This window comes from Aedes albopictus, chromosome 2 (genome assembly GCF_035046485.1).
Source record: "Aedes albopictus strain Foshan chromosome 2, AalbF5, whole genome shotgun sequence".
NCBI classification, from domain to species: Eukaryota; Metazoa; Arthropoda; class Insecta; order Diptera; family Culicidae; genus Aedes; species Aedes albopictus.
Window position 1 is genome coordinate 501,879,044 of NC_085137.1, and position 13,225 is coordinate 501,892,268.

At 38.0% G+C, this 13,225-nt stretch overlaps 1 protein-coding gene across 1 annotated transcript in view; it reads right to left on the reverse strand.

Annotated features, from left to right (window-relative positions):
• Positions 1-15: 15 nt before the first annotated feature.
• LOC109409659 (probable serine/threonine-protein kinase tsuA) overlaps positions 16-13,225 on the reverse strand; it is a 48,732-nt gene continuing 35,522 nt past the window's right edge. The window contains exons 3-6 of the mRNA XM_062854419.1: positions 12,327-12,577; positions 11,937-12,271; positions 11,713-11,872; positions 16-1,116 (exon numbers count right to left, since the gene is read on the reverse strand). Coding sequence (XP_062710403.1) covers positions 582-1,116; positions 11,713-11,872; positions 11,937-12,271; positions 12,327-12,577 — 1,281 coding nt within the window. The 3' untranslated portion in view covers positions 16-581. The remainder of the gene's footprint in view (positions 1,117-11,712; positions 11,873-11,936; positions 12,272-12,326; positions 12,578-13,225) is intronic.

Genomic DNA, 13,225 nt, shown 5'->3' on the forward strand with positions numbered 1-13,225 from the left:
TAAACAATTTTCAGCTATTCATCGGAACATTCGATCCTTTATTAATGTGTGCGTTCTATAGCTTCCAAAAAGCAAAATATGCCTAACAAAGTGAATTTCAACGGTGCCATCCTTTGGTTCATTGAGGGTTTGGTTAACGAATTGATACTGATCTCTCTCTAACTTGGTCATAGCTCATATTTAGGTCATATAACGTAACATATCAAACAAACTCTACTGCTTTCCTGGTTGCCAACATACGTTAAACTCTGTTCGTTCAAGTGTGCGCTTTAATAATAGGTGCCTTCGGTAACTTCGTTCCAATGTTTTTTGTACCCAACCGAGTATCCAGTTTCTCTGTTTTTTTTTTTATCGTTTCGCTATCACAGTTTGCTGACCAAATCATAAGTTGTAGCATGAACCTAAATTTTATTGATTTCTTGTTTCTATCATGTGGATTCTTTTGAAGCTTCTAGGTTGCTACCGTTTACCAGACAGACATACAAGCCTGAATATTTTTTTTTCTTGAAACGTTCCTTTCAGTGAAACTTTCCGATGCTTCGGACTCCCGATTCAAGCGTGGATGTCTGTTCTCCTACCAGTTACTCTACAGCTACGGTTTGCTCTGCTACCAAAACCGGCGTTGGGGGTCCATTGACGACCCCCAGCTCCCCACCACCACCAACGAAAGCACTCAGCGTAGTTGATGCCTCGCTCTTGCTGGTGTCGCTACTATCATTCGTCTCCGTTTCGCTGCTATTCTGACGTGACTCATGCTGCTTCTGAAGTTTGTTCTTCTGTTTCTGCAAAACCCTCAGCTCCGTTGGGGTCAGCATTCCCCGCAGGATCGTATCGTAGGACACCGAGAGGCCCATGTTGGACATTTTCTGAAACAGCCGGTAGCATTCGCGTTCCTTAGGCGTTTGACCGTCCACCAGGTCCTGATTTCCGGTGCCAGTACCAGTGTTGCCAGCATCGCCGGGTGGTTGCACTTCTGTGGTTGTGGGAATCGTTTTCGCTGCATGGGCCGGTGGGATGGGACGACTGGTGGTGATGTTGGGGGTGGTTGTGTTGTCCTTGGTATCATCATCGCTTTGGGTATCCTTATCGTCGTCGGATTTGGTGTCTTCGGTTAAACTGAAACATAGTGGGAAGTGAACTCCTTTAAATGGGCTTAATTTCAAGAATATTGAAAAATAGGAAAGGGTCATATTCGCGTGAAGGGCTTACGGGCTCCAAGTTGAGAAGAGATCTCAAATAGTTTATTAATAAAATTCAGTATTTAACAAGGATTCCTTAATCTGCTTCAAACATTCCAGCAGAATTGAGGCCTAAAATTTTGCAACTTATTTCTATATTTTTAGTGATATGTTGTTAGAAAATTTTTTGAACATTTTTTGACGAAAAAGACGTTGTTTGAAGAAATTCCGAGAGGAATTTCTGAAAGAATCACAAAAGGAGTTCCTGTAGCAATCCCTGGAAGAGTTCTCCGAGCAATCCCTGCAGGAATTCCTGGAGACATCCTTGGAGGAGTTCGTATATGAATCCATGAACGAATCTCTGAAAGAATGCATGAAGGAATTCTTGGATGCATTCCTGGAGAAATTTGTGACAGAATCTCTGAAAGAATTCCTGAAGGAATTCTGGGAGGAATTCCTGGAAGAATTTCTGGAGGAATCCTTGATGAATTCCCGTAGAAATCCGTGGAGAAATTCATAGAGGTAGAGGAATCCCTGGAAGAATTGAATATGATATCATTATATAACATTATATCTGAAAGCATCGTTTAACCTTTTATCCGTCACGCTGTTTTGTTTGATACCAATACATTAAGAAAAAGTCGTCTGCTCTACACAAATCAGTGTGATGCTAGTGGTTACCAATTTCTGGAAGCATAAGAATTGAAGGAATTTCTGGAGAAATCTCTGAAGGAGTGCCTGGATGAATCGCTGAGGGAATCCCTGAAGAAATTCCTAGAAGAATTTCGAGATGAATTCTTAGAGGAATTCTATAAAATATATGAGGAATTCCTGCAGGACTCCCTGGAGGAATTCCTTAAAATATCACTGCAGCAGTTTCAGAAGGAGTCCATGTAGGAATGCCTGGAGAAATCTCTAAAGAAATTTTTGGAGGAATCTGTAGAAAAAATCCTGGCGAAATATCTGAAGAAATCAGTGGAATTATTTCAGGATGAATACCTGGAGGAATTCCTGGTTGAATGCCTGGAAGAAGTCCTGAAGAAATTTTAGAAGGAATCCCTTGAGGGATTCCTTAACCCATATCCGCCCAGCGTCCTATTTATAGGACAGATGCCCCGAACGCCCAGCGTCCTATAAATAGGACAGTCCTTTTGATGTGAATATCTCCAGAATTATGCAAAATTTTAGAATACTTTCTTCAGAGTAGATGTTCTTCACATCTATACCTTGCTTAAAGTGGACAATATAGTTTGTGACTGGTTCTCTAGGTGGCGTGAACAATGCTGCAAAGATTACATATTGTCAAGATCTATGGGCTTCATTTCTAATGTGAAAATAATTTATTTCCTCGGAATCTTGACAATGGTTAATATTTTAGAGTTCATTTTTTCGGCAGAGTTGTTAATCAATACATACAAAAGTCGATGTATGTGTGATTGTATGTTTGTCTACTTGTATGTTTATATGTATGTACGTATGTATATATGTATGTATGTTCTGGCATAACTCTGGAATGCTTCAAGAAATTTCAATCAAATTTTGCATACACATTCCTTAGGATGTGGAGGTTGCAGTAGGGGTATTGGAATTCAATATGGCGGCTTAGGTTCTAAGATGGCCGCTTAGGCTGGCGGCCAAAACTCCAGAATGTTTGATATTTAATGGCAATGCTACTTCAGATACTATGCAATATGGGTATCTATCGATGGGGCTTCATGAGTAGAACTCAAAAACTAATATACGACGCCATTTTGAAATCTAAGATGGCGGACCATATCCAAGATGGCGGACCATATCCAAGATGGCGGCCATGGAATGGTAGTTTTAGCTATAATACCATGCAATATGGGTATCTATCGATCGGGCTTGATGAATAGAAGTCAAAAATCGATATTTGACGCCATTTTGAAATCTAAGATGGCGGACCATATCCAATATGGTGACCACGGAATGGTAGTTTGAGCTATTATACCATGCAATATGGGTATCTATCGATCGGGCTTTATGAGTAGAACGCAAAAATGTATATCCGACGCCATTTTGAAATCCAAGATGGCGGACCATATCCAACCTTCTATGGTTCTTGCAGGAATTCCTGCTCATCTTCAAACCGGCATTCCTTTTATGATCCCTCTAAGGATTCCTACATGGATTTCTGCTGGAATTACTTCACAGATTCATCTTAGTATACTTTCCAAGTTTTCTGTCGAAATATATTCAGTGGAATATATTCCCGTGGAATGCTTTCAGGTATACGTGATGATTTTAGATATCTTCAGTAAACCATGATGTCATCTTACAGTCATTTTCTTATTTTTCTTCAGTAGTTGTCCTCTCTTTCACTAATTACACTAGTTTACAGCATTTTTGAACTCGGTAAGCTGATGATCATTTTTGGTGTAGAATCATGCCCTGAGTTCGAAAACGCGAAAGAAAAAAATTACAGTAGAGCGGAAATTTTTTCGACTTCCCATACAAGGTTGATGATTTGAAATCAATTTTTGTTCTATTTTTAAGCAAAGTCGCTCCCTTCAAACATCTCATTCTCCGTAATCAATGCTCCGATTGAGCTGAAATTTTTACTGTAACTCGCCTACATATGATATGTCAAATAAACGTCGAGAAAGAATTTTTAAGTTGGTTTTTTCTTATTGAAAAAAATACATTTCTTCAAAAAATTTTGGAAATTTTGCTAAAATTTAAGAAGATCGTCCCTGAAACTTGCCAATATCTTGAATTTCATCAATCTGACGCAAAACCTGTATTCAGATGATCGAATGGTATTGTATTCAGCTTTTAATTTATGGAAAAAGATTTAAAATTGGTTGAACAAAACGCAATATATTTGAATTTTAGTAAATTACATATTTTGAAAAGTTGCAAAACTCGATATTGAGCTAAAACTCAAAAACTGTTCTACTTAAAATTTTTTGAAGGTCGGTTTCGAAATCAGCACTAAATTGTGCTTCAAGAATTTTGGTCGTTGACAGAAGTTCACGACTTTCGTTTTATTTTGTAAACTTGTGTTATAGATGCATTGTGTCTATTGGGATCAGTATACAACGATAGTATACAATTTGTGCTCGAATACAACTTGAAAAAAAAAAATACCAGATGTCGAGAATCTACATTGAAGGTAGTTTTTGGACCAAACCATCGACTTTCACTGGAGCAATTCCAGAAGGAATCCCTGGAGGAATGACTGGCAGAATTTCTGGAGGAATTTCTTCTAAAGGAATTATTGAATAAATCTGTAGAGAAAATCCAGGAGGAATTTCTGGAGGAATCTCTTCAGCAATCCCTGGAGGAATTCCTAGTGGAATCCCTGGAGGTGCTCCTGGAAGAATCTCTGAATGAATTTCTGAATGAATATCAGGAGGAATTTTTGGAGGAATACATTAAGAAATTCCTGGAGGAATCCCGGAAGCAATACACGCAGAAAAAAGCATGGTAAAATCAAAAATATTTCAGGTAAACTCAAATAAATTGTCAATTTGTTCTGGCAACAAAAAAAAACAGTTTGGAGCAAATCGAACGCCACATTTGAAGCAAATTCAATCCATTTTTTAAACAAACATGCATCTTCTGACAGGTTATGTTAGAAACAAATGTAAAAATTTATGTTTTTTTTGTGGCAGGTCGGCCCTACGGAAATATTTGTTTTTCAATTAAATTTACAAAATCGTTTCCTTCTCTAGGAAAACCCACCTCCCGCATGGCACTTTCAATGCCAACATCATGTAGATAACATACGCTCCCGAAATCAATGGGATTTCGTGGAAACTTTTGGTGAAACTTGACTTTTTTTGCAGGAAGAAATCTTGCTTGGTGCTGCAGCTGGAACTTGAGAGTTTTGTTTATGCTCTCGACGGCGGAACGGGGGCTCTTCAATGGGTATTGTAGAAATCAATATGTAATTGGATTAGTTCTAAAAATTAATATTTCAGTTTTAAATATTTTATCAGTTTACCGAATAAACATGAATATTTTTGTTTCAAACGAACGAAATTTGTCTCCGTGTGCCTTAGGAAATCCATGGAGAGAATGTAGGAATACCTTGAAAAAATTTGAATAAAACTATGTTTGCAATAATTTCAGGACGATTAATTGGAGGAATCTTTAGTTGAACTCTTGAGTTTTTTGTTATAGAAACTTTTGAAGGAATTCCTAGAATTTTTTTTTGTATAATCTTTGGCAGGAAATTCTGAATTGCTAGAAGAAATTTCTACAAAAACACTTCGAATGATTCCATTTGGAATAATTGGATCAATCTCTACCGGAATTTTTCAAGAGTACATAGAGAAATCCCTGAAGGAATACCTGTAGAAAGACCTAAAAGGATCTCTGATATAATTCCTGAAGGAATCCTTGAAAAAAAAAACATTTGAACAATCACTGGAGGGACCTCTAATGATATTCATGGAGAAATTCCCGGAGGAATGTTCCCTTGAGGAATTCTTGAAGGAATCTCGGGAAGAATCTATGATGTAATCACCGAAGGAAGTAATGGGAAATTTCCGGGATGAATTCTACGATGCAGCCTTGCATACAAGAATTTCTGAACAAATCGTGAGAGGAATTCTTGAAACATTCCTTTGAAAAGCCCACATTATCGGAACTCCGCATCCGGAAAACATCCATGGAGGAATTCATGAAGGAGAAATTCGTCCCTTGAGGAACTCCTAAGGGAATCCTTGGAACAAATCCTTTAGAAATAACTTGAGAAATTTCTGAATGTGTCCCTGGAAATCCAAGGCTTAGTATGAATTAAATATTAGTGCAAATTCGTGAATTTTGAGTTACTACATGAAATCACACGAATCCATGTGCAAAAGTCCTGGAGTAATCCCTAAAAGAATCACATGAGAACTACTTGAGAGAATCCTGAAAAAAAATCTGGAAAGAATAACAGGAGAATTCAAGGAATGAGTCTTACGAGGAATCCATGGCAGAATCCCGAAAGAATTCCTGGAGAAATCGTTAAAAGTGTCTCGGAAGGATTCTTTGAAGGAAAATTGTGAGAAAATTCAAAAGGAATCCTGGGAGAAATCCGAAAAGGAAGTCCGAGAAGAAAGTCTGAAAGAATACCCGAAATTTTCCTGAATGAATCAAGGAAATACCCATAAAGAATGCCGGAAGCAATCCCGGAAAAATCCCTGAAGGGAGCCTGGAAAAAATCCTTGAAAAACTCCTTATTAACCTTGGCAGAAATCTCTAAAAGGAAACTGGGGAAAATCTGTAAATAAATCCTGGGAGGAATTAATCGAGGAATCCTGATGAGAATTATTGAAGGAATTCCGAGGAATTCTGATTTAGGAAGCATAGTGAAGGAATAACTGAAGCTATCTCGTTGATAATGCGGGAAAGAATTCCGGAAGGAATCCTGGAAGAAACCCCTAAAGAAATCCTTTATAAATGCCGGAAAATATCCCTTAATGAATCCGAGAAGAATTCCCTCAAGACTATAGGAATCCCGAAAGGAATGAATGAAAATATTCCAGGAAAAAACGCTGGAGGAATCCACTAAAGAATCTCTGGGTGGCACCATATCGGATCATCGTTCTGTGAAGAACTAATTTCCAAGGATGTTCCATGACCACCAAGAACTTCCGCGAGTGAATATCTTTAGATCTTAAGTGTACTCTAGACTTGGTGACCTAAAACATCAGTATTATACAAAACTATATTTCATTGGCATGTTCCTTGGCATTCATGATGCACCGCACCAGTAATGTAATAACAATTCATGAATTACGCTTGCAAACTTTAAAGCCTTAACATTCGCGAGAATTTAACCAGAATTTATATTTATTTCTGACAGAGTTCTGGAGTTATTCCTGAAGAGGTTCCTTGAGTAATTTTAGGAGGAATTTTGCCGTAATTCCTTAAGAACTTCTAGAGGAATTTCTGAGGATATCTCTGAAGGAATTCTCGTACGAATTCTTAGAGTAATATCAGGAGTATTTTGTTGTGGAATTACTAAAGGTTTCCTGAAGGATCCTGGAGGTATTCATGAAGGAATTTTTCGGGGAACACTTGAAATAACCTGAAAAATCCATGGAGCAACTCCTGGAGGATATCCTGAAGTAATTTCTGTTGGAATTCCTTGAAAAATTTCTTCACGAATTCCTGGGGGAATTTCTGAAGAAATGGCTGAAAGTAGTCTCGGATGAATCTCTGGAGTAATTTTTGGAAGAATTTCTGGGCGATTACCTGCGGATTACTGGAGAAATTCTTGAGGAATTCCTGGAGAAACTCTTGGATGAATTCATAGAGGAATGTTTGGAGAATTTCTTGGCCGAAGTCTATGAGGAATTCCTGGAAAAATTGTTGGAAGAATACCTAGAGGGATTCTTTGAGGAATTCTTGGCAGAATTTTTAGAGTGATATCTGGAAAAATTCTTGAAGAAATTCCTGGTGGAGTTCTTGATTCCTTGAGGGAATCTTGTAGGAATTTCTGGTAGAATACCTGGAGGAACTCCTGGAAGAATTTTCAAGGAATTTCTTGAAAAATTCCTGGAAGAATTCTTCCAGGAATACTTGGAAAGATTTTATGAAGAATTCTTGGCGAAATTCCTGAAGGATTTTTTGAAGAAGCTACACCGATAAATGAAAGAGATTAAGAAGAGCTTGTAGAGCTTGAAGGTATTAATTCCAGGATAATTTGGATTACCTAGATCACCAAGTGAATGTAGCTAAGTTATCAGAATTGCACTCCGAGGCTATGAGAGTAGCGATGATTATATTCGGCAAACATTCGCTACAATAATAATATCATAAGATTTACAGATATTGCGACCCATACTTCAAAATATATTGGGTCTATTTGAATACTCGCAATATAATGATGTGCAACAGACACAATCGTGCAAGTATTATGCCGATAGAGTGAACAGAAACAAGAGTAGAGCCTGTAGAACTTGAAGGTCCTAATTCCATAAAGTTTGGAAAGCCTGGAATACCCCATGAATGTACCAAAAGTATGATAGTTGTGCACTGAGGCTCCATCAGCAGTATAGACTACATCCCACGAATATTTTTTACAATTAAAGCATGTCAGTATGTAGATATCGTAACCCAAACTTCAAAGTGTTTTGGAGGCTATTCGTATTTCACGGAATGTCCAACTACCACAATATCGAGTTGCTCGAAGTATTGCGAGGTCTAATGGGCATCAACGTGAATAGATTTCATGAACAGAGTGAACACAAATGATGGTAGATGTTGTAGATCTTAAGAAAATGAATTCCAGAGTAGTTTGGATGACCTAGATCACCCAATTACGATGAATATTCTACGAGTGCTTTGAGGCTTTCTGAGTACCGTAGACTATGTTCTATGAGGATTCATCGTGTTTAAAATTATGATGTTGGATTTGTGACAGAAACTTCAGAGTACTTTGGAGGCCTTAGAATAGCTCTGGGATAAAAAATTCAACAGACTGATGGGTATTAATACATTGCATGTCAAGAATCAGTGAAAATTTTTGAAGATTAGCAAAAAGATGAAATTTGAGTAAAAACATGTAGAATTTATAAAAAAAATACAAAAAAGCCACGTTTTTTCGGCTACCAGCAAAAGGGGGAGGGTGCAAAGAGGGAAGGTGCCATGCATTTGCAAGTAGATCGTCCCAGGTGTTTACGGGTTAATGGATCAGTAGGAGGTTGCACCGTGTCAGTAATATAACAACAATCTATTGATATCGCTTGTAATTTCAAGGTCTTTACACGCGAAAGTTCTTGGATGACCTAGAACTCCTTTGGAAGGTAATTCTTTACAGAACCATGCTTCATGGACTTGTAGGATGATAAACCATATCATGTAACAATTACGCTTATGTACCTTCAGGACTTTACTGGTGGATGTCCTTGGATAATCTAGAACACCTTTGGAAAATTCTACGAACCATGCGCTCTGGATTTATAGGATGTTTCAATGCATTAGTAATGTAACAAGAATTTATTGGATACGTTTACAGATCTTCAGGCCTTTACTAACGGAAGGTCTTGGATGACTTAGATCATTTTAAGAAATTAGGTCTTTGTAGAACGATGCTCAATGGACCTGTAGGATGTTGCATCATATCAATAATGTAACAACATTCCATTGATGGTACTTGTCAACCTTAACGCCTTTACTCGCGGAAGTTCTTGGATGACCTAGAACATCTTTGACAATAACTTCTCTACAGAACTATGCTCCATGGACCTGTAGGTTGTAAGACCGCATCAATAATGTAACAACAATCCATTGATTATGCTTGTAGGATGATAAGCCGTATCAAAATAACAGCAATCTATTGATTACGCTTGTACAGTATTGTTCCGATTTTATCACGCCCCTTTTCAAAAATGCTTTTAAATATTCCTCAAAACCTATTCGCAGTTCCAATATTTTTAAAGTTGCAAAACGCATCTTCAGCATTCATCTTGAAGAAAAGGAGAAACACTTGCATTCAAATGTAACAGTAAATTAACCCTCTAATACCCAATCCCGCCTTTAGACGGGGTATAGTTTGAGCATTTTTGTAATTTTTGTTTCGTGGTAAATCAAAATTTTTATATTTTTGGCTGATATTTAGGATTGTTTTGTATATCTCAAAATAATTTTTGGTGTATTTTGAAGCATACTTACATTTTTTAAAAATCATTGAAAAATTGATGTTTTAGTCACCTTTCAGAAGTCATTGTTTATTTTGCTTTGAATCGCTACACTGAGGATACTGTTCGTATGTTTTTCATAGTTCACATCTTATGAATCAGTAATTTTTATTTTTTTCATCACTTCATAGTTCTCGTATGCTTTTCATACTTTGAAATGCGAAATCCATAAGACTTGTCGTATGGAAAATCTCATAAGAAGCATCGTATGAAAATTATAAGATGTGTTATGAAACACCATTGCTAAAAAACAACAAAACTTTTATTGGCTTCTAACCACTTCAACTTCCGAAGCGTCGATGGGCGTATGAGTAAGCACGCACTCGCCAACCTTGACGTTCCTGGTTCGATTCCAGGTTGCAATTTTTTTTAATTTGTGCAAAATATTTCATAAAAATACGTATGATAGTCATACGACATAGTTTCAGTTTTTATACGTTATCGGTATGATTTTCATACGTGAGTGTTATGAAATTTATACAGTAACAGTATGACAAAAATAGTTGGCGCTTAGAATCCAAAATCATAGTTCGTAACTATGATTTTCGCAAGAAATTCTTGTGGCAAAAAATCATAGTTGATTCGTATGATTTTCGGAGTTGCAGTATCCTCAGTGTACAATTAACACATTTTAAAATTTTCCCAAATCATTCTATCCTACTTTAATAGTTTAAGGGAATCGAATACACTCTAAAATTATTTTCCTTAAAATTACACGGAAAATAAAATTATCCATGAAAAAAATTTAAAATAAAAATATTTCAACAATAATCATAAAATCTCAAAATGTTTTCATCTCAAAAAATCCGTACCCCAAATAGGCTTCCAGAAAAAATATGAAAGTGTGAGAATGTTCAAAAATAAAAATTAGAAAAATCAAAAACTGAAATTCACGAAATCGAGAATTAAAAAGAATCATCTTCCAAAACATGTTTAAATCAATTTTAGATGACGAAAAATGATATTTAGATCAAAATCAAAAATTTGGGTATTAGATGGTTAATGAAAAATGAAGGACTGACGCACGGAGGGCGTGATAAAATCGGAACATAACTGTATATCTTAACGCGTTTACTCGCGGAAGTTCTTGGATTACCCAGAATATCTACACTGAGGATACTGCAACTCCGAAAATCATACGAATCAACTATGATTTTTTGCCACAAGAATTTCTTGCGAAAATCATAGTTACGAACTATGATTTTGGATTCTAAGCGCCAACTATTTTTGTCATACTGTTACTGTATAAATTTCATAACACTCACGTATGAAAATCATACCGATAACGTATAAAAACTGAAACTATGTCGTATGACTATCATACGTATTTTTATGAAATATTTTGCACAAATTAAAAAAAATTGCAACCTGGAATCGAACCAGGAACGTCAAGGTTGGCGAGTGCGTGCTTACTCATACGCCCATCGACGCTTCGGAAGTTGAAGTGGTTAGAAGCCAATAAAAGTTTTGTTGTTTTTTAGCAATGGTGTTTCATAACACATCTTATAATTTTCATACGATGCTTCTTATGAGATTTTCCATACGACAAGTCTTATGGATTTCGCATTTCAAAGTATGAAAAGCATACGAGAACTATGAAGTGATGAAAAAAATAAAAATTACTGATTCATAAGATGTGAACTATGAAAAACATACGAACAGTATCCTCAGTGTACCGAAATTAGTTCTCTAAAGAATCATGCTCTTTGGACCTGCATGATGTTGCACCATAGCAGTATTAAATTTCCAATGTTTAATATGTTTACGCCATTTGTTGTCCAAATAATGGTATTTCTGGACATCTGGTATTCCTGAAGCATACATGCCAAAAATGTCTGCCAACAACGGAAGCAATGAAGCCAGAACTACCTTACCTTTTTTTCTTCTGAAACGCATTCAGCGTGTTGGCCAACTGTTGGCTTCTCCTGATTCGATTGGCAAACGGTTGCAATGACGGTGGCTTTCGATGACCCGGTTGGTAGTAATCCCGATTGAGTCCGGCACTTTGCTTCAGCTCGGTCTCCTGGAATGAAACTGGACGACAGAGACGGATAGATAACGAAATAATGAGTAACGCAGATGCTACTGTTCAACTCACCCGACTTGCCGGCCTTCTTGAGCATTGGAGCACGTGACTTCAGCACCGAGTTGAAGTTGATGTTGTTGTAGTTTATTGTCGACGAAGTGGTGTTGGAATCTACACCGTCCGTGGGCGCAGTATCCTCCTTCTCGGAGTCACTCCCGCCGGAACTCAGCAACGACACGAGGGTTTCGATGTCGCACGGTCCGCCTAGCACCGAACGTGACCGTTGTTGACCGGCAACAGCAGCAGCGAATGTGTTCTTGCCGTTGTTGTTGTTGGTCGCGTTGAGTTTGTTGAGTGTTTCCTCGTCAAAGTCGTCCTCATCGCACTCGTTGATCTCGTCTCGTTCACTGTGGTGAAATGCGTTGGTTATACACGGTCATCATCGAATACGAGCGAACTTACCGCAAAACTTTCTTCTTTCGGATTTTCTTCTTACTCTGTAGGAACTTGGAATCGGTATCTATTGGTCGGATGGGAGCTGACATAGCCCGCACCAGCGGCGGGCGTCGTTCGGCGGCTTCGGAATGTTGACGACTCGCGTGGAACTGGGCTCGACGTTGGGCTAGCGATGAGCCACGACCGTCACGACCGGTGGAGGACGAGGAAGATGATGGCTGCGGTTGTTTGGGTGGTTTACTTTCAACTTCCGGTTGCTGGAAATAGAACACCAAACAAGGGAAAAGTTACATGAAGTTCCCACTTTTAAACACCTTCCTTCAGATCTAGTCGAGTCGATTACGAGTTACGCAATTTCCCCCGTTGCATGTGGCTAGCAAACCGGGTCAGCACTACCAACCAACAACCGACAGGATATCATTATTCTGTCGTGAGGATAACATTGTGGCTTCTCACTTCGACGTCGTCAGAGCTGGTAGTGTAGCGGCGATTGCAGTGCCGCTCCCGGGTGGTTACAATGTGAAAAATGAAATGTGTGTGGCACCTATTCAGTTGCAGTTCGATACAGTGTGATAGCGTGATTCTATTTCGAGTATGTTTCACTTCCGCATGTGCCGGTGCGCGTGTGGAAAAAAGTTTTGCAATATGAATCGATAAATTGCATTTGTCTGCATATTTGGAATTGATGAAAGGGATGATTTCATGATCTTTTTTCCTGTGGCGGGACAATAATAAATGAAATCAAACATTTCTTATATTTTTATTCTATCGTTGAGAACTTCCTCAATCTGATGCGTCTTTCTCAAGAAACATGGAAACTCAATTCATCCCCCGAAGGCTTCTGGATGAAGACGGGAGAATCTTCACGGACTAACATGGGGTCTTTAAAAAGTGGAAGCAGCACT